Source organism: Narcine bancroftii, chromosome 12, assembly GCF_036971445.1.
Source record: "Narcine bancroftii isolate sNarBan1 chromosome 12, sNarBan1.hap1, whole genome shotgun sequence".
Taxonomy (NCBI): domain Eukaryota; kingdom Metazoa; phylum Chordata; class Chondrichthyes; order Torpediniformes; family Narcinidae; genus Narcine; species Narcine bancroftii.
Window position 1 is genome coordinate 29,001,277 of NC_091480.1, and position 26,491 is coordinate 29,027,767.

Below are 26,491 nucleotides of genomic sequence, written 5' to 3' on the forward strand. Positions count from 1 at the left end.
TGATACTTTGTCTGATAACCTCAGTAAAATGCAACGAAACCAACAAAGAGGATGTACGTCTGGCCAATATAATATCGGCAAAAGCTGCCGAAGAAAAGTAACGCGGAGAACAAAGGCAGATTTGAAGAGCCCAGAGTGAAGCCTGAATTACTTCCCTACTTTAACCTTGCAGCCAGGCACTAAAGGAAATAACCTGAACGAAATCAGTCCAACTTTATTCTTTGTGGAATTGACATTCGGTTGTACAGCCCTAATATGGTCCGCAGGGACGTAGGGAAAGAAGCGGATGCTGCCAAGAGGAGGTAGCTATGGCACCGGGAACGACAGTCCATCCCACCCTCTCAGCATCTGCTCTCCTTTCCAACTCAACTCGACCCAGGGCGGCATTTGGAAAGCGGGCAGGCGGGAGAGCCCAGCTGCGCAAATCCTCTCCAAAGGCCATCAGCTCCGCAGCCTGAATGGATCGGCAGTTGCAGTAATAGATTACACCAAGGATTTGCATTTCCTAAAAGGACAGGACAACATCTGTATAAAGTCTGCTCGACCTCCCTGCTGGTGGCTGCTGGATGCATCACTTTGCCCGAGGTTTGTGAAAGTGCCTTCTGAGATTGAGGTGAGTTTGGTTATATCTTTAAATGTGTGGCTCAAGGCCGATCTTAGCGATTTAAATGGGGGCAATTGTGACTGGTCGCCTGTGGATTCCACATTTTAGTCCCGGCAAATCCAGGCTTTGGCTTGAAGCGGAATTCTGTAGATACTGACATGTTGCGCACGGGGCAGTGCACCTCCCGATCTCTCTTCGCCTGAATAAGTCAGACGACCGATTGATCAGCATCGCCTGCTCCCCAGTGATACTCAGCTGGTGGGTACTGGGTTATTCAGAATCGATATCAATAAAGACGGGAGGTGAGGCACCCACCTCCTCTTCGAGCTGTGTCCGGGCCACGGTCTAGTGAGATATTTAAAACCTTGCTCGAGTCCAGAGCGGAAAACCGCGCGGGGGAAGGTTTAGTCTCGACCGGACTGAAAGGATCCTGCATGCTTTACAGAGCTGGACGTGGTGACTGATCAATAGCGGCTGCGAATTCTAGACCAGCTGGGGGAAGAAGATTGCTCGTTCCGGAGCATTTCCAAACTAAAAGGAAAATGCTCTTCTCTAGGGACCTGGTTCATGTATTTTAAAATGGTTCCCACTCTGCTCTGCCTCTTCCCACCCCTCAAGCAAATTCACACGCTTCCCGCTGCTTAATATTACACCTGTGTGTATGCGAGCGTGTGAAATTGATCAGACAGTTGAGAGGCAAGCAGCGACCAAGCTCTCCCCAAAACCTGTCCATCAGCCCACAGCCCACTTGGCCCAAGAGGGTGTCAGACATCAGTTGATGTTGCGCGCTGTCGACTTCTTTGTTTAGTCGTTCTCAGGACGTGGAATTAATCGATGCAATCTGATCAAGGCAAAACATGGGGGGGGGGGGGAGGCTGATGAATGGAGACTTTGTAAAATTTCGCTGGAGAGATTGGAAACGGCAAGGTGGGTCGACTTTCATCCATCCGATCTGGGACTCGCCCCTGTCGATCTGCGGCGCTTGTTGATGCTTGTCATGTTGAACTGCAGACAAACGAGCCGGCGATGCAGAGATGTCGACGGACAAGCAAAGAGTGGTCCGCTGGAGTGGAGTCCCTATTATTGTCTCCGCCATAATTAACGTTCTTTGTCTTTCGATACTGCTTGACAAACTTCAATCTATGTTGAAAGATTGCCAAGCAGGTCCCCTTTAATCTCAGGAGGGTGAGAACCCCACAGAATATTAGACATGTCAGTGGGTTCTCCACATCGAACCATTATCCCTTGAAATTGTTTCCTTCCACATAATCGATTGACTGGAAAAAAAAAAGCAAAAGCTGCAGGAATAATTCGTCCTGGTTTGATATCACCTGGAGAACTCCCCCTGTTCACCTTTCCAGGTGAGGGTGATCTTGACCGAAGTACCCAGCTGCCAGTGCTTTTTCAGAGACAGCTTTGAGATTAGGCAAGAAGGTCATGCGTGACACTCGTCAGGTTCCAAACAAAAGCTTTGTGAGGGGTTCAGTTCTCATCACTCTTGTGCACATTGGGAAAGTGGACCAATTCTGATGGAAGGTTCCTTTTCAGTCGACATAATTTGGGATGCTTCATCTAGATTTCCTGCCTTTAACTTTTTCAACCCAACATTCCTATTGTTGGTCCAAAGATATAATCCTCCTCAAAAGCCACCAATAAACCACAACAATTAACCTCTTAATTATCTATATTGATGACTATTGACTGTCAGTTAAACAGCTGCTTACCCTATTACATAGCTAATGAAAGATTCACAGAATTTCTTAAATGATTTTTCTCCCACACTGCTTAAAGAAGAGTTCACGGGAATCATCTGCGAACAACCCCAGGGGTTGGCAAATCCAGGGAAGTGCCAGAAATATTATTAAACTAGCCAAGTGATTGATATGGGCTATCTCTGAGACTCTGTTCAACTTGGTGAGAGTCTTAAATTTGTTTCTATTATAGAAACAATTCGAGAGGCAAGTCATCGGCCAATCTCTTCAAAGTGCTGGTAAATTCACAGCCGTGTTGCACAGCTTTGCTAATAGAATTTATAATATGTTGCTCTGTCTGATGGTTTAAAATTCTCATTCTTGTTTTCAAACTTTTCGTAGTTTTGTGTCTCACGACTTCACTAACTTTCACCAGCTTTTGCAATTTTTTTGGTTAATCATGCTGGGTTTTTGTGCACTTGATCTCTATGCTTCCACCACAGGCAGCCTTAGTCTTCAACTCTATAAGTTCCTAGTTAAAGCTCTCTGCCTCACTGCTATTCCACATACCTTTTTTAAACACCTACCTCTACGACTAATCTTTTAGTCATGGGGGCAATATCACATTTTCCAGCATAGAATCAAATTTCATTTGATAACATCAAATGAAGTACTCAGTTCTCCAGAAATCCAAGCCATTCTCAATGGGGGCCACAGCACATTTAAGTAAAAGCCTTGTTTCCTTTCCACCTCCTGTAACATAAATATTTTTTTGTGTAGTGAACAGGAGAAAAGTACAGAAGAAACCAAAACTTGACTGCTTCAAAGGGGGCCATAGCCAACAAAGAAAAGGTTGAGAATGGCTGTTCGATGGATGACTAGATTTAGAAACCATCCAATTATCACTCATTAGAAGATACAAAATTAATTCAACAACAGCTCTCTTTTTAGATTTTGTCCTAAAGGTGGATGCAGTAATTGTCTAGACCAGAATTTACAATAAATTATTATGTAGATTATTTCTCAGAGCTCTATTTTCCAGAAAATGTTTCACACTATAAAGTCTCTTCAAATCAAAATCTGGTACCTTGCAATGTTCTATATGTGTCTTCTTTACTGTTCAGGCCCGCCCACTTCCATTCAGTTACACCATAGAATGTTATAGCACAGAAACAGGCCCTTCAGCCCATCTAGTCCATGCTGAACTATTTTCCCTGGCAATATTTTAGTTTGTCATGTCTGTTGTTTACTCAGATCCAGGATTATTAAATAGTTAAGATTTTTAATGTAGGAAATGTGTAGAACACTCCACAATCATATGTCATGATAAGAAAAAGGCAATCTAGTTCCAAACCAAAGGCAACAGTGATAATAGTGTCTCCTTACTGACACATTCCCTACTGACTCTATAACACAACATTTTGATTCCCTTCTACCCAACGATGTCCCATTCACACTTCAGATGTCCACTGGGATTTGAGGGCCCTTATAGCCCAGCTCAAATTGTAGGTGAGTTCTGCTTAAGTAATGTAATGGTGCAAAAGGCTTGATGATGTGACTGCTTTTGGACTGAACCTGAATTTGGAATGTATTGATAAATTTATTTTGCATTCTTTCAATGAAAGATAATTAGATTGCTTCTGAATTGATTTCTAATTGTTGGAAGGAATTAGTTACATTTTACTCATAAAGTGCTCCTGGTTCAGTTGAATTTTGAATAAATACTGTTTAGAGACTGGAAGACATACACAGGTGTTGGAAAAACAATGTGGGAACCATTCCAGCTTTGGTTCTATTTTTACATGTTCATGCACAAAGATGAATAGCTGATTTTAGATGAAATGTCGAACCAGTGTTTCCTCTGCCATCTCAGGCAGGAATGAAAAATGTTGTCCTGGATGGTATTTATTCTCTAACCAACAGACTACACTAAACAACAAATTTTTTCAAATTTTGCTTCCTGAAAAAATATTTGGGATTATGATAGATGACTTCAAGCTGAACACAAAGATAATTTCAGATTTGCTGTATTATGAAGGAAGTTGAGAAACATTAAATTAATTTTTAGTGAATTTAGCATATTTAATTGCAGAACGGTGCTGACATTTGCATTGGTTCAATTGACCTAAAAGATGTTTTGCCGCTGATTTTGGTTTGTACTCAGCATCTCATGCCTCTTGTGTTGGTGTCCAACAATAGTTGGTCAGCATTGATGGATTCCAATTGCCCTGATAATGTTTCTCCATGGTCGCAATGTCCTGGTGAAACCTTTGACCATGATCGTCACTGACTGCACCAAGATCAGTGGGGATGAAATCCAAGTGTGAATACAGAAAATGAATTGTCATTGACATGTTGCACGTCATGGTTGAAGTAGACTTAAAATATGAGAGGAAATCACAAAAATAGATTATATCTAAAAGATAGTATGTGATAGGAAAATTTTAAGGTGATTTTTGTGATTGGGAGCCAAAAATCTATAAAATACATCCCAAGTGTTCAGGAAGCAAACTCTTTGTTGTCTAGTGTTAATAGTTATTAACATTGTAGATTTTGGATTACCAGTATGTGCAAATTGCCTGCCCCATTTCCCATGTTACAACTGTACTATATATTACAAAATGCTTTAATTGGTTTGAAAAATCACACAAGAATTGTAGAAATGTGAGTTTTTCGTTTTATCAGGTGGGGAAAAAGTATTGGAGCCAGCTGTGATATTTCTATCCCATGTCACCTAATCGTTTAATTCTCACTAACCACTTAATATAGCATTGGGTTTTTCAGCCAAGCCAAAAAGTTTGTATTCCTAGACAGTACATTCACCTCCCTTTTCTATCACTGATGAGATGCTTACAGTTTCTAGTTAAGATCCAATTGTACAATCAAGGACAAAAAATTGACTATTCATCTATTCTACAAACCGATTGACCTTGTTTAAATGACTCTGAATCACAAAAGGTCTTTTGAACTGTGGTTTAAAATAATCATAATTTCATGAAAATATCTTGAATCTGAGAGAACAGCAGTTGTAGCAACTTGACGAGTTAAGATTTATTTCCAAGGCTCGAGGTACTGTCTGAACTACTGAATTTCTTTGTTTTTGACATTTCAGATTCTTTTTTTTCCCCTCAAGAAGACAGTTAAAATAATCTGTGGCCATGGAAGATTGGGACATTCCGCAATTCAAAAAAGAAGTGGAGAGTCTGAAGTATCAACTGACGTACAAGAGGGAAATGTCTTCCAAAACAATCCCCGAGTAAGATTCAAATCCTGTTTAAAATGGTGATTAAGCCTCCAAATAAGAATCAATCACTCCTCGATGTTTGAAACTAACACTGAGATCCCTTCAACATGAAACTTTTCCCTTGCTTTAAGATTCTATAAAATCACAAACATGTAAAAGGTAAAGACATGGAATAGCTTGCTAGTTAAAGTACCCAAGCACTGGAATTGTATACTAATTGGAGTTCGAGCAAAGAGCATCTTGTTCGCAATGCCTATGCCATCCATTATGCTAATTTTAATTAATTCCATCTATCTGCTTGTCACGTATATCCCTCCATTCCCTGCCTCTTCACACGCCAGTCTCATTACCTCTTAAATGCTACTGTCATTTCTGCTTCCTCCACTTCCCCAGGCATCAAGAACTGTGTATAAAAAAAAAAGCTTGCCTTGTAAATTTTCTTTTCAACTTTTTCCCTCTATCTTAAAAGTATACCATCTGCCCTATCTATGCCTCCAGTTTTATATACTTCTATCAGGTCACCCCCTCAGACTCTGATGGTCCAAATTTGTCCCATCTCTCATAGCCTCATCCAGGAAACATCCTGGTAAATGTCTTCTATTCCCTCCCCAAAACCTCCACATCCTACCTGTGATGCAGCGATCAGAACTGTTTACAACATTCCAGATGTAGCCCTACCAGTTTTATACTACTGCAACATGACCTCTGAACTTTTATACGTAATGTCCCAACCAGTGAAGGCAAGTTGCCACATGTCTTCTTTACCACCCCATCTATTTGTGCTGCTGTTTTTGGTGAGTTATGGACTTGCACCCCAAGATCACTCTGTACGTCAATGTTCCTAAGGGTCCTGCCATTTACTGTGTACTTTCCTCTTATTTTTGGCCTCCTAAATTACAGCATCTCACTTTTATCCGGATTAAATTTCCACCTGCCATTTCCTTGCCCACATTTGCAAATTGTCTACACCCTGCTGAATTCCTTGACAACCTTCCTTTGGTGCAGAGATTAATTCTAGCTATATGGTAACTTTCTTTGACACCACAGCAGCACATGACTAAATGGGACTTCAAAAAGGCCTGTTGAAATTGAAGATACATTGGAGTTCCTTTGGGCAGTGTCATTAGGACAGAAGATATGAGCAGGAATAGCCACAAAATCACTCATATCTGCTCCACCCTTTAGTAAATGCATGGTTGATTTTGGCCTCAACCCTAGTTTTCCATGTGCTTTTTCATAATGTCTAATTTCTGTAGTCTAGGCACTAGTCAATAGTGTATCTGAATACTCTCCTCTTACCTGGATGAGAGCATCGCTAACAATACACAAAATGGTTCAAATTTACTCAGGCTAAAGCAGCTCACTTATTGGCTCTCTTGTTTTAGAAAAAGGGTCACCCGTTTAAGATGAAATGAATAATTTCTTCTCATAAAGAATCATTAACCTTTGACATTCTCTTCCCTACTTTTCTGAGGAGGCAGGGTCAATGAATGTATTTAAGGCACATTTTTGGACTAATGGAGAACAGGCAGGAAAATGGAGCAGGGGCCAAGTACCTTATTGAATGACAACGCAGGGTCAAGGACCCATCTGTCATACCTCTGTTCTTTTTTTTTATATTATCAATTATATTTTTAAATGTACTTCATGTTTATTTCCTTTGTATTGTAAGGAAACACAAGAAAAGAAAGTTCTAGGTTTTGACCTGCTTTGTCATTCAACTAGATGCCAGCTGAGGTCTACATGATTAGATGATGTCCCGACACGCATCTAAACAAATTCCAATTGCACCAGTATACTCTCCATTTCAACCCGACTTTATCCTGGGAGATGAGCAATAGGCACTTGTCATTCTTCCACTCACTTATCCTCAGCAGTGGGAGGGGGGAGTGAGCTCGGCAAAATGGGAAAAAGGAACTATAACTTCTGATCAAACAATAATCAGGAAGATGATGGGTTTCCCCTGCAAATAATTGGGCAGATTACTAGATTTAGTATCTTTCTGGTAAGCAGTCACCCTGCCAGCATATGAAATACAGATATGAAATGGTTTTGAATCTTTGAAATCATGCTTAATTGACATTCAAACTCTTTGTTCTATTTTAACTGAGACATGATTATCATAAACAGTAAAAATAAAAACTATTTCATATCCACTCAACTGCTGCACGCAGTTTTAAAAATCATCCAGAAAATAGCTTAACCAATTGCAAAGCATTTGAAACTAAGGAAAAGGCCACTCAGTCCTTTTCTACAATGACATTTCTATATGTCATTCTACAGTGGCATGGTTTGCTTTGCGGTTAGTGCAACGCTTTTACAGTGCCAGTGACCGGGGTTCGAATCCAGCACCATCTGTAAGGAGTTTGTACATTCTCCCCGTGTCTGTGTGGGTTTTCTGGTTTCCGCCCACCCTTCAAACTGTATGGGGGTTGTAGGTTAATTGGGTGGCACAGGCTCGTGGGCCTGTTACCGTGCTGTATGCCTAAATATAAACATTTTAAAATTTAAATTGTAAAAAAAAATAACAATCTATACAGACATTTGTGGTCCATACAATCCTCCTCATAGCCAATTTGTAAAAAAAAAAACAGGTTTGATTCCTATTTCCTTTGGATAACCTGTGTGTTATATAACAGATTTGCTCTTTGCTGAATGGTAAACAGAAGGAAAAGTATTCTCCTTTAGTGATAATATTCACATTGCTTTGAAATTAAGAGCAAAACAAAAGCTTCCAGTCATTCATTGACCATTTGGGAAAAAAATATTATACTAAGTCCCATTTCTCCTCATCAGCCGCCTACATATACAGAGATTTTGCTTCCTGAACATTTTTGGTGTACTTTATAGATGGTAATCACAAAAATCACCTCCATTTTTCCTATCACGTAGTTTTTTCAGATGTAATCTATTTTTGTGATTTCCTGTCCACTCATTCATTGCCCACAAAGCAAGTCCAAGCATGCCTTGGCGTGCGCTCAGTGCAGGTGCTATACAAATGTTGTCTTAGCCCTAGGCATGCCTAGCCAGGATAGATGCAGACAGGTTATAAAAGCAGCTCATATATACAGATGCCGTGCATTACATTTGTATTGATTGAACACGTAGAGGAACGCCGCAGTGGCAATCGGGCTGGCGCTCCAGGGTCCAGCAGACCGCACAGCGGCACTGGCTCCAGCAAACGTACCGGCGGTCTGGAGGCTAAGGCAGCATAGGGGCCAGCATATCCAACATGGCACTAGCCCCGCTCCACAGCCAACAGAGGGACAAGCGTGTGGGGAAGAAGGCATTATCATGTAAGAATGTATCTGCGCGGGAGATCCGCTACTGTTATGCGAGTGATGACATTAGCAAACAGGGGCAAATGGAGAGAACACGAACAATAGAAAAGTCGGGCTGTGTGTGTGTGTGTGCATCTTTACTTTGAGTAGCACGCAGCTACAATTGGTGACCCCGATGGTTTAGACGGCATCTAGCCACAATGATTAGTGAACCGGCAGTCCACGCAATCTCCCTGAAGCCGCCAGCCTTCTGACAAATTGGCCACACATGTGGTTTGATCAGGCTGAGGCACAGTTTCACATCTGCCAGATCACAGCAGAGTCCACCCAGTCCTACCTGGCTCCCTGGACCAAGACACGGCGAGCCGGGTGGCAAATTTCATCCAGGAATCCCCATTGGAAGGTGCCTACACCACTTTCAATGCCCTTCTGATCGAAACGTTCGGGCTCTCGAGGCACGAGAGAGGAGCACGCCTGCTCCACTTGGACAGGCTGGGGGACAGGCCCCCATTGGTCCTGATGAATGACATGCTAGCCCTCATTGGGAAGCATGAACCCTGCATAATATTCAAGCAGATGCTCTTAGAGCAATTACCTGAAGACATTCAACTGCTTCTGGCGGACGTTGACTTCAGTGATCCCCAGAAGGTCACAGCATGAGTGGACATCCTCTGGAAACAGAAAAGAGAGTGCTCAGTATCCGTGGTGCTCATTTCCAAACCCCGTGGCCAGAACCAGATTGACCCACCGAGAGAACAGCAATCCCACAAGGAAGGTGAGCCCAATGACCAGTGGTGCTTTTATCACCAGTGATGGGGCTCCGGAGCCCACTGATGCCAACCCCCATGCATGTTCCAGGGAAACTCCGGAGCCAGCCTCGATGGCTGGCCAACAAGAGAGCCTCCTGTACTTGAGGGCTGTCAATCTGGACAGCGATTCCTCTTGGACAGGGGCAGAGGTCAGCGTTCTACCCCCATCGAGGCAGGACACCAGAAGCAGACAAGTGGGCCCCACGCTACAGTTGGGAGACAGCCTCTTTTCACTGGCAGTAGTGGAGCAGCTGCTCCTCGGGGCAGACTTCCTTCGCATCACAGCCTGCAGGTTTGAGACTAGTCTACACACAGGCTTTCCAAACTGTCACCCTCAAGGACAGCAGGATCCTGGCACCCCACCTCGGCTCAGTGCAGCGATCCACAGACGAATATGCCAAGATCCGTGCAGAGTTCCCAGCAGTGATTAACCCTCAGTTCACCAGAGGTGCCCCAGCACAGCGTGAGGCACCACATCCTTACACGAGCAAGATGACTCCCCCCCCCCCCCCCACCCCCCCCCGCAGAGAAGCTCCAACTAGCAAAAGAGGAGTTCAAGAAGATGGAAGAACTTGGCATAGTATGGCGGTCAGAAAGCCCATGGGCTTCTCCCCTGCACATGGTGCCCAAGGCCACTGGGAGTTGGAGACTGTGTGGCAATTACTGCTGTCTCAATGAGGCTACCATGCCAGATCGTTGCCCCGTGCCGCAAATCCAAGACTTTGCGGCCAACCTGCACGGGGCAAAGATCTCAAAAGTGGATATCGTGCGGGGGTAACGTCAGATCCCAGTACACCCTGACGACATCCCCAAGACCGCCATCGTCACCCTGTTCGAGTTCTTCCACATGTCATTTGGGCTGAAGAATGTTGGGTAAACCTTCCAACAGCTGATGGACACGATGGGCCGAGACCTTTATCTATCTGGATGACATCTTCATGGCGAGCACAGATCGGCAACAACACTTGGTGCACCTCTGAAACCTCTACAACCGGTTGAGTGAGTTTGGCCTGACTATCAACCCAGCCAAATGCCAGTTCGGGATGGAGACTATCGACTTCCTGGGCCATAGGATAATCAAGGAAGGGGCCACACCACTGTCCAGCAAGGTGGAGGCCATCCGAAAGTTTCACTGGCTCAGCGCAACCAGGGGACTGCAAGAGTTCATTGGGATGATCAACTTTTATCACAAGTTCATTCCCCTCGGCTGCCGGAATCATGCAACCTTTTCTTGCCCAGATGGAAGGTAAGGCCAAGGACTTAACATGGGTCAAAGAGTTGGCGGAAGCCTTTAAGAAGGTCAAGGAAGCACTGGCAGACGCCGCTCTTTTGTCACACCCCAAGGCAGACAATCCAACAGCCCTGACGGTAGAAGCCTCAGGCATGGCGGTCGGAGGTGTTCTGAAGCAGCAGATCGAAGAGAGCTGACTTTCTTCAGCAAGCATTTGCGGCCTCCGAAACTGAAATACAGCGCTTTCAACAGTACTTGGCCATCCGTCATTTTCGGTACTTCCCCGAAGGCAGGTCATTCACAGCCTTCACCAATCACAAACCCTTGACCCTTGCCATGGCGAAAATCTCGGACCCCTGGTCAGCTTGCCAACAGTGTCATCTATCGTACATCTCTGACTATGCCACAGATGTGTGACACGCCTCGGGCAAGGAGACTTATCCAGACAGAACATCCACGTGCTATCGAAGGGAGGGAACTTTGTGGCGCTGGTGAAGGTGTAGCAAGACAACGCGGAGATGCCCCAGTACAGGACGGCTATCTTGGATCTGCAACTACAGGACATCCTGCAGCACAGGTAACACCACCCTCCTGTGCGACATGGCCACCAGACAGGTCAGACCTATCATCCCTGCGGCTTGGAGAAGACAGGTTTTTGATTCCATCCACAGGATGGCTCGCTCATCCATCCGGACCATGGTCCAACTGGTGGCCAGAAAATACATGTGGCATGGTCTCCAGAAACAGGTCAGCAGGTGGGCAAAGATGTGCCACAGTGCAGTGGCATACCAGAGCCCCACCATAGCACTTCGAGCCCACGGAGCAAAGGTTTGACCATGTCCATATGGACATCATGGGACCCCTACCAGTATCTCAAGGGTTCTGCTACCTGTTCACAATGGTTGATTGTTTCACCAGGTGGCCAGAAGCAGTCCCAATGATAGACACCTCCATGACCTCGTGCGCCAGGGCCCTAATCTCCTCCTGAATTGCACGGTTTGGCATTCCCTCCCACATTACATTGGACAGAGGGGCCCAATTCTCCTCCAACTTATGGTCCAACCTCGCCAGCCTGTGCGGTGCTCAGCTACACCACACCACAGCCTATCAACTGCAATAAAACTGCCTGGTGGAGTGTCCAGACTGCAAGGACCCCACTGGGTAGAAGAGCTACCATGAGCACTGCTAGGAATCCGCATGGCGCCCAAAGAGGGCCTCAACACTCCTCTGCCAAGCTCGTCTAAGGAACCCCATTGATTCCTGGGGAATCCGCACCACCCCCTGACAAGCAACCAGATAACACAGCAGTGCTCCTTTGCAAGCTAGGGAAATGAGTCGGCAACTTGGCCCTGACTCCACCAGGCACGGACAAGTGAGAACCAACATACCCAAAGACCTGAAGGACTGTGAGTATGTTTTCATTCGCAGGGGTCCACATCGCCCACCACTACAAAGTCCGTACAAGGGTCTATTCCAGGTTATATGCAACAACAGGGCCACATTCGAACTGGAGGTTGGAGACAAGACAGAGATCTTCATTGTGGACAAGTTCAAAGCTGGCTTGCCCAGTCAAGATGCCAGCATCATGATGGAGAAGCAGACCCAAAAGCCCAGACACATTGCCTGCGGGCACCCAAGACAATACCAACAGTTCTGGAGGGGAGGGGTTCATGTAGCGGCATGCCACGGCGGCAATTGGGCCGGCACTCCGAGTGGCAAGCACAACCAGGGGCCAGCAGACCACGTAGCACCACTGGCCCCAGCAAGCGAACTGGCGGTCGGGAGGCTAAGGCAGCTTGGCGGGCCAGCATCCCCAATGTGATGTTGGCCCCACTGCACAGCCAACAGAAATGGACAAGCACACAGGGAAGAAGGCATTGTCATGTAAGAATGTACCCACGCATGGGAGACCTGATATTGTTATGCAAGCAGTGATGTTAGCAAACAGAGGCAAATGGCAGGAACATATTGATATAAAAGTTGGGCTTTCAGCTCCAATAAAGCAGAGCTATACCTGACTATACGTGTGTGTGTGTGTGTGTGTGTGTGTGTGTGTGTGTGTGTGTGTGTGTGTGTGTGTGTGTGTGTGTGTGTGTGTATCTTCGAGTAGTGTGCAGCTACAACATGTTGATTCAGAACATGCTTTCAACTTACAAAACCATTTATTGTATATGTTGAAAGTTTAATGGGTTTGGAGGGAGGAGGGAGGGAGGAAAGGGTGGGGGGGGAAGGTAGGGGGGAAAAGGGGAGAAAATGACACTGTGTATATTTAAGAGGGAAATGTTTGTGTGTATTTTGATTAATATGGTTCATAGTGTGAAAAATAAATTAAAAAAAAACAACTTACAAAACCATAAAGTGCAACATGCCATTTGAAAATTCACTTTCTGCATTCCCTGCTGATGTAGTCAGTGACAAAAATGGTGAAAGGTTTCATTAGGACATTGCAAACGTGGAAAAGCGGGATCAGGGCAACTAAAATCCATCAATGTTGGCCAACTATTGTTGGACACTGACACAAGAGGCATCAGATGCTGCGTACAAATGGAAATCAGCAGAAAAACATTTTTAGGTCAGTTGAAGTCGCGTAATGTGTCAGCATCACGTTAAAATTCAATAAAATTTAATGTAATAATTCTCAAACTTTCTATGTGATACAGCAAATCTGAAATTGTTTTCAGCTTGAAATTGTCTATCATAATCCCAAATTTTTTTTTCCAGAAGCAAACCTTTTGGGGAAAAAAAATTGTTGTCCAGTGTTATCAACAGGGGATTAGGAATCAGGGGCACAAGTTGTTTATGAGTGTCTCAGCTTCACATCGAATTGATCAACTAGGTTTTTTCTCTCGGAAGAATGCTCCGATGTGTTTTCTTCTTTTGTAGTAATTTAGTACCGAGAATGATTAAATTCAACTCTTGTTTTGAGTTTCTGATTTAGGTACAAGACCAAAATCTGAGACTCTAAAACAGATGGGGCAGGATGAGCATGACCAGTTGGGTGAGTGAGGTGATATGAGAGGTGGTCTACTCCTACCTCTCTTCGTGCAGGGATGCTGCGTATTCTTGATGCATCAACTCAAATTCTCAATACCAAAACAGTCATTCTTCTTTTCCTCTCAAACCAGTATCCATGCAGTCTGTGAAGCTTTTATACTCCCAGCTAAATAAGTGAAAAAGGATGAGGTCTTCCAAATAAACAATTTGACATTGACTGTATTCATCTATTGTTTCTATGAATATGCATTCAGCTATTAATCATGTCTTCTTTCTGTTCCATCCTCCCATGGAAGCTTTGTGAAGTGGATAGAAGAGGGAGTTCCAAATGACCCATTCCTCAACCCAGAGTTAATGAAGAACAACCCATGGGTAGAGAAAGGCAAATGTGCTATACTTTGACATTTTCAAACTGTTCTTTGCGTAAAACAATTAATTTGTAAAGAAAGAGACTCTGTAGGAGAATTTTGTTGGCAAAGTCTTTTAAATTCTTAAACTCATGCATTACATTTTTTGTACATTTTATGGTAATTCCAAGCAAAGTCATTGTATGAGTGATAATCAACTTATTTGTACAAATATAAAGCAATGTAAAAGAAAGATAACAAATAAAGCAATAATTACTTACATGTCTGTCAAGACTGGAATCCCTTGCTGTCTGGAATAAACAGGACTTAATGTTCCAATCACTATTTAGATGATGCCCAGCCAGCCAACGCAGAGTCTATATTTGGAACTGAACTGCTGGCAAATGACACTAAACATTCGTACTTTGATATCAATAAGCAACGTGCAGAAACAGTAGTTTCCCTCTTAGTGGAAAAACAGATTCCAAATCTAATTGTCCAACCAAAGTAGTCCATTGAGCCATGCTCACACCACATGATTAAAGTCGCTACGATATTCCTTCCATTTCACTGGAACTTGTCTGTCACAAGAAATGGCAATGAAGAGCCAACATCAAATGCCTTCTTTCAACCTGTGGGAGCTCAAGGACAAGTGAGGGTCCGATTTGATGCAAGTTTGTGCACTTCCTCCTCTTTTATATAAACACCATTCCTCAGCTCAATCACCTGGTGCATTTTCAGAGCAAGTCCCTAATATAAACATTGCGCCTAACTGCATTGGACATCCCTTCATTGAATCGAAACCAAACATCACTTTTTCCAACTGCTTTTCCAATTAGTTTCTCAGCTGACTCCACCACAGGTTCAGCACCTCCAGTCACTGAAGGGGAGTAAAGGAAGAGAGAAAAATCAATATGCTGATCGAGATGAAATGGTTGAATATTTTAATTCCACACTCAAGTTTATAAATACAATGATTGTACTTGAATAGTTCTCCCACATGCAAGCATCTTCCCTGGCCAACATTCTCCTCTTGAGCTTCCATGTTCATCAATTGGTAACTTAACAAAATGTTTAGAAAGTATTTTCATGACCTCTGGGTGTTCTGGAAATGTGCGGCAGTACGGCGGTGTAAATGTAGGAAATCAGACTGTGTGCCCTCCTGGTTTTATCCCAAGGTTGGATGAGGTCCAGTATCTTCATAATGTTGGCACTCTGACTGTGAACACAGACCATCTCTCTCTGCAGCTTTACACACCAATAATGAGCTAAATAACTAGAAAAAAAATCCAACGATCAAGGGAAAGAGAAATTCATAGATAAACCGTCCTGCCCAGTGGAATTTTAATTCTATGATCCCGTAAATTGCAGGAACAACACCCCATCTTCCATCTGGGCACCCTCCATTTGGATGGCATTAACATTGACTTCTCCAGTTTCTGTTAACCCCCCCCCCCCACACCCCTATCTTTTTTCCCCTTTCCTCTAGCTGTCCTCTTTCTCTCTCTTCACTTTTCCCTGTTTCCTTTCGAAACCAAAATCAATTCTCACCTTTCCTCTCATCATACCCAAGTAACACTTTTTGTCTGTTGGTCTGTACTCCTCCCCCCTCCCATTCTTCCCCCTTTTCTTTAATGTAGATACCTGACTCTTTTTACTCATGTCTTGAAGGGCTCAGGCCCAAAATATCAGTCATATATCTTTACCTCTTATGCACCAGCTAATGTAATTTATTTGTGTATTTTGACTGCTACATTGCCAGTCCACTCAAAGTACCCAAAATTAGCAAGTGGAAGCAAATGGATTGAAAGTAGTTTTATTTGACTGATTTTATAAGGGCAACTCCAAAATTAATTTGGAGTGTCATTATCCCATTTTCAATTGAATTCTTTCACATAAAATCCACACAGAAAACAGCACAACTCAAGAATTATAATGATGTTAAAGCCAAAGTTGTTGTGAGCTCCTTATAAGAGAAAGGAAATGTTTCTGCCCATTGATCTGCAGTCAAAAATGATTGAATGCACCGAGGCAAAAAGATTCTCTAGTTACTCCAGATTACAGCGAGACGTTGTGCATCAATAATATAAACAGCAAGAACCAGACTAAAAAAACATCCAGAAAATCTGCGAGTTAGAAAAGTGAAAAAGAGAATGTATTTCGACATTCTTGCTGGGTCCATCATTCAAACTGCCTCCAAATGGCACAGAATGAAAACGCAGGAGTGTTTTATTTTTAAATGCAAGTGTAAAGAAAAAAATAAAGTAAGTAAGCCAGTAGTAAGTTAAGTTTATTGTCATCTGATTCTTCTAGTACAACCTGATGGAACAGTGTTCTCCAGTCCTCGGAGCAAAAACATGCAACCAGACATAACACATACAGACAAATAATACATTTGCAGGAAAAGTATTTTATCTATTAATATAAATAAATAAATAAAGAGATAATGTTTTGTGCGAATGAGAGTCTTGGATGGTTAGTGTGAGCAGGTCCTTCAGCATTTTCACTGCCTGTTAGAAGAAGCTGTTCCTCAGCCTGGGGGTGCTGGCTCTGATACTCCTGTCTATCCTCCCCGACGGGGGTAGTTGAAAGATGCTGTGTGAACGGTGGAAGGGGTCCTCAGTGATTTTGCGCGCCTTCTTCAGACAACGATCCCGGTAGATTCCAGCATTATTGTGATGGCATGGGAAGAATCATTAAGGTTTTAAAGGCTTAACTTGGTTGGAGTGTGAGGATGAATGCAGTTCCAGTTTTGGGTTCCTGGGACTGAGGAATTCCAGGAGGTAAAAGTGAAGGCAGGGCTTTGGACCACTTTTAATATTGAGAAGGAACATCAGGAAATGCAGTCTGCTCTCCAGATTTTTCTATACAGGGCAGGGGGGGGGGGGGGGGAGAGAAATTCATTATCTCAGTCTAACTCATATCAGTAACACGATATCTGCAGGACAGCTGGCTTTCAATAATCAAAGCCATTGATATCTATAAATTGAAATATAAGAATATTGCCCTGAAAAAGGTATTCAGGAAGATCTTCCAAGCAACATAATGCTAAATAACAGCTCGGAATATTCAGTAAATGAGCCTGTTTGGTATGTGAGACATTGACTGAACAATCAGCCCCACAGACTATTATAGAAACTTCATTTTGCTGGGAAGAAAAAAAGTAATGTTGCCATGGAAACAGTGAGATAGTGAAAGTAATGCGCACTGCTCTGAACAACTGTTACTGAATCATTTCCAGACTCCAAAATGGCTCCACTGATCAAGCTGTGCTGAAGACAGCAGTGATGCTGGCTACCAGACCTGCAGCTCAGCTTTCAATCAGGTACCAATTTATTTGAGGGACAGATGTGAAAATGTTATTTTTCAAATATGCTTTATTTAAAAATTCAAAATTTTCAGAGAGTAGGCAAAGAGAAACTTGCAGATGGAAGAGTATTTTTTTTTACAGTGGGTTACAATTTTGGATGGATTACCTGAAAGAGTAGTGAACGCATATTCAATCAGAATTCTCAAAGGGTAACTTTAAATATCGTTACAAATGAAAAATATTCAAGGCTAGCGGACATGGAGAGGGGAGTTGGAGTAACTGAGATGGTCTATTATTATGGTATGCCAAATGGGTTGAATGGCCTCTCTCCTATATGATTCAGTAAATTAATACCACCCACCAAAATACAATTATTTTACGATTCCAAATTCCTTATACAGTGAGGAAAAAGGAAAAAATACCAGCATCACGTGCTTCCAACTTTGGTTGAGCTAATTTCCAAGAGGTTTCTAGTCCTGGCCTCTTGTTTTTCTCCAAAGAGCCTTCGCAAACTTTTAATTTTTAACAGCATCTCACATCATCAATAAATCAAAAACATTCAAAGAAAACTGAAGCAAGCACACATCTGGTTAATGTCCTTACGATTTTTTGCCTGGATTTCAGTGTCAAAGTTTAACAATCTTTGAGAGTTCAAGTCAATTCTAAAAGGTTGAGAACCTGGTCAAAAGTTATGCTTCATTAAGAGACCAATGAAATTTGATACAGACATTTGGCTGTGTTCATGAGGGAAAAGGTAATTATGTGAGGCTACCTGTCGAAGTTGAAACAACCTTCTTTCTGTTCATTCGCCGTCCAAAGAAGTCTCGTTCAGTCTGAAAAACAACACAAAATTGGAGGTTGGATACATTTGAGTTATATAATATGAATAAAAGGCTCAGCTGCTATCAATAAACAAACATTAAAATTGCAGCACAAACAAATTAGGTTGCAAATATCTCTGCCAATGGCTGAATACCTTTACTGAGAGTTATGACCCTGGCCTCAGCCGCAATGATGAGAGTTCCTTATTGGACCTCAGATTGCACTTGATACTTGGATGCAGCACTCCAATGGGTAATGAGGTCAGGGGGAGAGGAGCACTCTCTCATTAACCTGTGGTTGCTTGCATGGACAGAAAATTATCTTGATGCGGGGTCTTGACCTAAAATGTCAACTATCTCTCTGCCTCCACAGATCCTTCTGACCTACTCACTTCCTCCAGCAGCTTGTTTCTTGCTGCACACAATTATCTTAATTGGTTAGGACATAACTTATTCCAAGCTAATCCTTTTTCTGTGGAAATAAAATATTGCACGTCATGCTGAAGACTGAGAGGGAGGCTGATTTAGGTAATTAAGGCTGGCGTCAGTGAATATACACAAGCAGGATGACTACCTTAACTGAGAGGGAGAGTCATGTGGTTAAACTAAAGCAGTATTTTAGCTTTATCTTTCTCACGCGTAACCAATGCTTCAAGAGAGGTCTTGCTCTCCCTAAAACACAGTTGTTAGTATGCTCTTGCTCCATCGACCTCAGTGCACTCAGTTCAGATGGTGTTACATAATGTGCTCATGGCAGAATGAATGCAGATTAAATTATCCAGACAGAATTAACTGACCTGGTGTTTTCCAAGATCATTGTAGTTTGGATAGGATATTTGACAAAGGATGCCTACACAAGCCACATGGCCATCTCCCCAGCTTCATCCAGCAGTTAGAGGTATATAGCAATGGTGCACCAAATGTAGAGCAACTCCAAAGTGGTCTCATCCCATTATGGTTACATAACACAGCAGAATGTACACATACAAATATTACTGATCCTATGCATTTGCCATAATTTGGGATGAAAAATATTATCAACAGAAGAAAATCTTAAATATTAATGGAGATTCCAGTGTCACATTATTGAGTGCGAGGAAGAAATTCAGTCACTTGTTTGAAATGAATGCACTTTTACAATAACTTACATTATAAAGCTGTTATAATATCAAATATTTCCCCCTCCCCCCAAAAAAAAATCAAAAAAAGTGAAACAATCTCCTGAGCTTTGATGTGAAAATTGTTTAGCAAGCAGACCAGCCATGAGGATAGAGCAGGGTTAAGGGAAAGATTGAAAGTGTTCTTGTCAAAAGGAGAAAAATGGGGAAAAAACCCCCCCACATTAAAACCACATTTTTGTGGGATCCTGGTTAAAATATGAAATGGTTGTTTTGAATATTAAGGTCAATATTAAAATGCTGCAAGGAGAGTGAATGTAAAACATGGATTGATAGATATATAATCTTTCCAAGTGTTGTTTTCTAGGATGAGACAGCAGGGTAGCTCAGCCTCCTGAGTAAACTTCACAGGCAGGGTCCTTGGCATGAACATGTTGATATCCTCCTCAGCAAGTTGCAGCTCGCTAGATTAGTTGTTTAATTCCTGATGGCACATCAGCCAACTATCACATATCCCCGAACAGATTGTAATCACCAGAACAAATAGGTAAAGATCGTCAGCAGGGATATGGCACCATGAGGTCCATTTTCTGACTTTAAAAAAATTTAAAAAAAAAAGAATTGGACAATCTTGGGGTTAGGTTTTTTAGATGGGATTATCTATGAGATGATTTTGTTCCTCACATATATTATCATTGCGGGCCCATATTCCCAGCCGGAACTGTCACCTGGGTGTCCTTCATCAGCTAACCTCCAAAGGATCTCAGTATTTTCATGATTTTATTAATAAAATTAAATCCCCGAGAAACCTAGGGGAAAATTAAAAGAGACTTAAGTGCTTCAGTGAAAACCAGAGACAAGCTTGATTCACAGGATCCCTTAAAATTAGTTTCAATCAATATTTTTTCTTAAATTAATAATTTGAAAAATTGTATAATAAACTGAATATAAAATAATGCTATCCAAAATGAAAGAATACAAGGGAACAAAGCAGAAGTTAGCAGATGATTAATCAACAAACCCCAGTCACACTTACGGAAAAGTTAAAATCAAGTCAATGGGCTAACAGACTAACATGATTCATCCAGGGTCTGAAAACTCCAGTAGTCAGGTACTTCACAAAGTTCATCTGCAGTCAATTTGAATAAAGTTTATTGGATTTCAATAAGACAGTGATGATGAAACTTTGAGATTGGCATTATAAATATCACACTGCACCCCTCATGTCAATCAGGGAGGAGCAAAACGACCATCCTTTCCTGGACTGGCTGACACACACTTGACTTTTGTCCTTTTAGACTCGTGACATCAGTTGCAGTAAATGGTAATAAGCAGGTACTGAGGCAGGTCCCAGCCTAATCACTTCTCAAGGCCAACAGCAGGGTGCTCGTGATACCCACACACTGCAAGTGATGAGAAAGAACACTTCTTCCAGTGCACGTTAACATCATTTTATCAGACTCAATGATAGTTTAAAGAGTGGAAACTCTGACTTAAATCTCTTATTTAATTAGGAAATTAGTAGTTGTGAACTCAGATACACCCAGCAAGTAGACAAAGCAAGTCACAAAAATAAATGTTTTGTGAATTAGGTTCTTGAAGCAGTGAATATCCCAAAGCTTGCTCTGTAATAACGGACTTAATTTCTGCTGTTCTACATTTACAAGCAAAGAAACAGCATCTTTAATCATGAGGAACACAAAAATTGGTGATGGTGGAATCTTGAGCAAATAAAGAACTGCTGGAAGAATTCTTTAGACAGGCCAGATAGCATCCATGGTCAGTGAACGTTTCGAATCAAGACTGAAGAGAAAAAGGAGTGATATTAAGTTTATAAAGCGGGGGGGAGAGAGAAAGAGAACAGAACCTGGGGGACGGGATAAGATGATAGGGTATAGGACAGAGGTGTGAGAGATGGAGAGGCCACTGGTGTGGGCAGGGGGAAGAGAGAAAAAAACGTACAGGAATATGTAAAGAGGTGAAAACGGTGGCACCAGATGGAGGTTAGGGGTACCTAAAGTTGGAAAAACTGATGCTCAGGCCTTGAGGATTAAGGCTGTCTAGAAGGATGATGATTTGTTGTTCTTCAAGTTTATATTTGGCCTCACCCTGACAAGGATGCGACTATGGACAGATAGGCTGTAACAGAAATGTTTGGGGGAGTTGAAATGATTGGAAAGCTCAACCTTACACCCACAGTTCTGTACACATAAGCCACATCCTTGAACCACTGCATCCTTCTGTCACTCATACTATTAGGTGCTTTAGGGAAGGGTCTTTCAGGACTAAGCCACAGTGAAGGAATAACAAGTCAGGTTGGTGTGATACTTGGAGGGGAACATACAGGAGGTAGCATGCTCTTGCTGCTCTGTTCTTGTTGGTGGCGGAGGACATAGGCTTGGGAAGTGCCATCAGGATAGCACCTGGAGTACAAGTTGATACACTCCACAGCACCAAGTGCTGGTGGTGGAGAGAATCAGTAGGTGGGGAAGGGAATAGGGAGCCAATCAAGCATATCGTTTTGTTCAAGTTGGTCTAGGATACTGTCAAAACTGTATCGAACCAAGCAAGTGGCGAATATTCCATCAGACCTGTAACTTGTGGATAGTTGAAAGGCTTGAGTAGTCAGGCGAGCCCCTTGCCATAGTTATTTAGTCCCTCTCATCCAGTCTCTGACCATTTCGCTAGCCACACTATCCATATGCTGATCCAGTTGAGTTTCTGGTTAATGGTTCTCCAGAAAAGGGAAGTATATGCAAATTATTCCCTCAAACTGGATTTACATAATATCTTTAAAGTTGTAAAACATTCTAGGATGATCGACAGTAGCACAATGGAACAAATTCTGACATCATGCTACATAGATGATACTGGGACTGATAACAGAGCAAGAGTATTCTAGAGTTTGGGACTCCGGTAATTGAAATCACACTGTCAATGGATGTGCAAGAGGCTGGAATTGGAAGAGAGAGATCTGTGCTGCAACGTTGAAGGAGATACAATTTAATATTCTAGGGCACAACATTTTCAATTCTGAATTATTATTGACAAGTTTTACCTCTTCTTTCACAGTTACTGACTTGAGAACATTTTCCAGTCTTTGTTCATGTTTTTTTACACAAGATGTCAAATTTTTCTTGCTTACTGTTGGTTTATTGTTGATTTCTGTTTCCTGAAAACAAGAAAAAAATCCATAGGAATAAGGAACATTTTCAGAATCCAATCGCCACAAAGGCTTTCCCAGTTCTGTAGTGTTTAAAAATTAACAGGATAATGACTAATGGCCAAAGGCATATCAATAAGATCTGTTACGGTTTAACAATGGAGTCCTCATCAGAAAAACATGGTAAAATGTTTTGAGGAACTTGAGCAACTGGATACCGAGCTGAAATATATCAGGAGTGGTAATCAAAGGCATAGTGAAGGCAAAAAGATGTTAATAACAAGAGAGAGTTGGAGAGCTCAAGTATGGAGGTCCACTTAATAACTCATGGTTGAAATAGTACTCGTAAATGGGCTGGGTAAAAAAGGAATGGATTTACACTGATAATCAGCAGTGGAAGACAAGGCTTTCAAGAGATAAGCAAATAAGGATGAAGCCTTTTAAATCTGAGACACCTAGAGTTTGAACAGAGCTCGAGTTTGAACAGAATAGAGGATGGGAGTTTGTCAGAATGCCTGCAGAATTAATGAATGAGTGGTGGTGCAGAGATGTAATGAAGAGGGTATTAGGTCAAGATGTCAAACCCAACAGTCACACCCAGCAACAAGAGAATGATGAATCAGGGAACATTTAAAACTTTAATCTTCTCCACATTTAGTCAAGTTTATTGTCTTCTGATTGTACAAGTACAAGCTGATGAAACCGCATTCTCTAGTCTTCGGTGCAAAACATGCAGACGCACAACCAGACATAACACAGATACAAGCAATACTTATACAGGACATGTACTTCATTTATACAAATAAATATTGTTTTGTGAATTGGACAGTCTTGGATAGGTAGTGGGAGTAGTTCCTTTGGTTGTTCTCGCTGCCTGTGGGAAGAACTTATTTCTCAGCCTGGTGGTACTGGCTCTGAAACTCCTATATCTCTTCTTTCCCAATGGGAGCAGATAAAAGGTGCTGTGTGCAGGGAAGATGGGGTCCGTCTTCCCTGCACACATCCAAGATGATTGTGCATGGCCTCTTCAGACAATAATCCTGGTAGCTCATGGCGATGGAAGGGAGGGAGATTCCAGTGATCCTCTCTGCCACTTTTATGGTCCTGTGGATTGATCTCCAATCCATTTCTCTGCAACTATTTTGAACTACCCTGAGATACGTACATATACTTTATCATGATGGCCTTCACTAGCTGATTAATGGGATTTGTTTTTCCTTTATCACATAAACAATTATTCTCCAAAGACTCATTTCACCTTTAACTCTGAATCCACACTTTGTAGCTTCTGGTACCAATCTCTAAAGGCCTCATTAATTTGGCATAGTACATCCTAGGGGAAAAAAACTCCACTTCAAGAGAATTATGTGCTGAATAGATGGTTAACCCTTAACCTGACAAGTTACTGAAAGTTCTACAACAGTGGCACCACTGATGGAAACTTTATATTTAACTGCACTGGTAAAAAAACCCTCAAGCCATTGTAAGAACATCAAACCACCCTTTTCTTTTTACATCTAAGTAATTTTCCTCTCCATTGCCGGACTGAATAGTTATCCAAATCCTAGTTAATACCCTTACTATTGTCCCTCTGCACCACCGAATGTACAGCCAAATATCGTTCCAACTCCATCTTAAAATTCACACAACACCACTGTCAGAACCAAATAAATAATGATGAGATCCAATACAGGAAGGAGATTTAGTGACGAGTGGCCTGGTGCCAAGATAACAATGTCTTTCTTCACATTAGTGGGACAAAGAAGCTGATCTTAGACTTCAGATGGGCAGGAGTGGAGCCCACTCCCCTGTCCACATCAATGGCACTGAAGTGGTGACTCCCAGTTCTTAGGAGTAAACATTTCCAATGACCTGGATCAATGATATTGATGCAACAGTCAGGAAAGTACAACAACTACACTCAGGCCAAGGACATTCAGCATGTCCCATGTACACCTCTAGAACTTCTACTGGAGCACCATTAAAAGCAACCAGGCATGGAAAGGAAGCTGCTCCGCCCAGGATCGGAAGAAGATGCAAAAGGCAGTGAATGCACTCAGATCATTGCATAGGCCTCTGTCAACTCCATCTATACTTCCTGTTGAACAGCAACTAACGTACCAAAAGACCATTGGAGAGAAGGTTCATGAGTGTGGATTAAAAATGTCTTTTTCCCCCACAGTCAAGAGTTCCTGGATCAACCCACAACATGCTGCCTTTGCGATGTACTGATTGATCTTTCTCATTGTAACTCTATTCTCTGTAATTGTGCTCTCTTCCGCTTTGGACAACAACTGTATGCATGTTAGAGTTGACTTGCTAGACTGCTCATAGAAGAAACCTTCTCACTGTAGCAAGTGTAAATTGAAATTTGTTCTGATTGCCTATACTTCTTAATAGTCACAATATTTCTTTGATCAGTTAGGCTGCACAATAAAAGTTACAGCTTTTATAAATGTTTCCAATTCATTCACAGGATTTTAAAGAAATTTCTTTAGTAAAAAAATGACATGGTAACAGTAGTTTATTTTAGAAATGTGAATATATCTTATCATTTTCTTCTTTGGATCTCAAGGGCATTATTAAATGTCCACCCAGCCCCTTTAAACTAACACAACCACCAATACACGTTTCAGCAATTGATTCTCTTTGAAATTAGCTGATAATTCATCCTACTTTTGGAATCACCTGGTAGGTTTAATGTGCTAATTTAAAAAAAAATGGCTCTGTGGTTATTTTTTGCAATAAAACCATAGACATTCAAAGCAGGGAGCGATTGGGATGTTTATAATTTGGAGTGAAACATGAAGTTTAATTTCATCAAAAGATGAAAGCCATGAACAGAACCAAATGACAATTTTAAAAACTTGGATTAGCTGGTGAGTGAATGACAACTGGAAGCTTTGGCCGGCTGTCGCCGAATTTGTGGAATACTCCGAACAATATCTGGAAAATTCCCATTCCCCAAAATAGTGAAGTTGCGAAAAGGGAAATGAATTATTCCTTTCTGATGTCTGACAGTTTCCAGCCAGTGAAATGTACTCTCTTTTATAATTTACCTTTTAACTTTTTATTGGCTGTAACTAAAATTATGTCTTAATTGGAAATTCTCTCTGGTCAACTCCAGACACACTCATTGGTCAATAAATACACATTCCCATCATTAAAAAGTTTCAGTAATGATCCTGGAACTCAAAACTGGTAGAGGGAGGATGTTTATGTGAAAAGTCCCATTCACCCATGTTCTACTTTGATCCTGGTTAAGCAGTTATTGTTTTCAAATTTCTCACATCATCATAAACCAAGAAATCTAGCACCTTGAACGCATGCCCTAATATAATTGTCCCACATTTGAAAGCCGTGCCTTCAACTATCTATAGCTGTAACTGCAACATTTCACCCTTAAATCATTGCACCCCTCATCTGTCTTTGTTCCTTTAAGACCTTGCTACTTCATAAATCACTTGTCTTCTGACTGCATCTCCTTTTGTGGTTTAGCACAATTTCCTTTTTGTTAGCACTCCTGCAATTCACCATGGAAAAGTGTTACAACATTTAAAGCATTTCATGAATGCAAGTTGTCGTTGCTGTTAGTTATGGACCAGCAATTTCCTGACACCTGATATTAGCCTAACTTGTCTATAATTTGCTGGTATCCACCTCTCAGTTGAGTGAAATTAGAAAGATTACAATGACTGAAACATTTTCATCTATTTTACAGTCCTGTGATGGAAACCATCTTGTCCTGTTAATTTCTCACTCTTTATTGACATTATTTTAATTCATTATTTAACTTGTACTAATTTAATGTTATTCCCAATTCCATATCTGCTTCTTTAAAATGCCTAGCTCTGTTGTCATGACAGGCACACAGTAAA

At 41.9% G+C, this 26,491-nt stretch overlaps 2 protein-coding genes across 4 annotated transcripts in view; one reads left to right on the plus strand and one right to left on the minus strand.

Annotated features, from left to right (window-relative positions):
* The first annotated feature begins 370 nt into the window (after positions 1 to 370).
* gng13b (guanine nucleotide binding protein (G protein), gamma 13b) lies at positions 371 to 14,464 on the plus strand. Of its 2 annotated transcripts, XM_069904982.1 has the most exons (4): positions 371 to 613; positions 2,549 to 2,594; positions 5,408 to 5,551; positions 14,151 to 14,464. In XM_069904982.1, the coding sequence occupies exons 3-4, from the start codon at positions 5,454 to 5,456 to the stop codon at positions 14,254 to 14,256; spliced, it is 204 nt and encodes a 67-aa protein (XP_069761083.1). In that variant the 5' UTR covers positions 371 to 613; positions 2,549 to 2,594; positions 5,408 to 5,453; the 3' UTR covers positions 14,257 to 14,464. The 2 variants fall into 2 exon arrangements, with proteins under 2 accessions (XP_069761083.1, XP_069761082.1); XM_069904981.1 differs by lacking the exon at positions 2,549 to 2,594.
* Positions 14,329 to 26,491, minus strand: part of chtf18 (CTF18, chromosome transmission fidelity factor 18 homolog (S. cerevisiae)) — a 91,572-nt gene continuing 79,409 nt past the window's right edge. Inside the window, exons 20-22 of one of the 2 annotated variants that reach the window (XM_069904975.1) lie at positions 22,509 to 22,622; positions 18,284 to 18,344; positions 14,329 to 15,081 (exon numbers count right to left, since the gene is read on the minus strand). In XM_069904975.1, the coding sequence (XP_069761076.1) occupies positions 14,939 to 15,081; positions 18,284 to 18,344; positions 22,509 to 22,622 (318 nt within the window). In that variant the 3' untranslated portion in view covers positions 14,329 to 14,938. Of the gene's footprint in view, positions 15,082 to 18,283; positions 18,345 to 20,492; positions 20,580 to 22,508; positions 22,623 to 26,491 lie in introns of those variants that run through there. The other variant, XM_069904976.1, reaches the window with a different exon arrangement.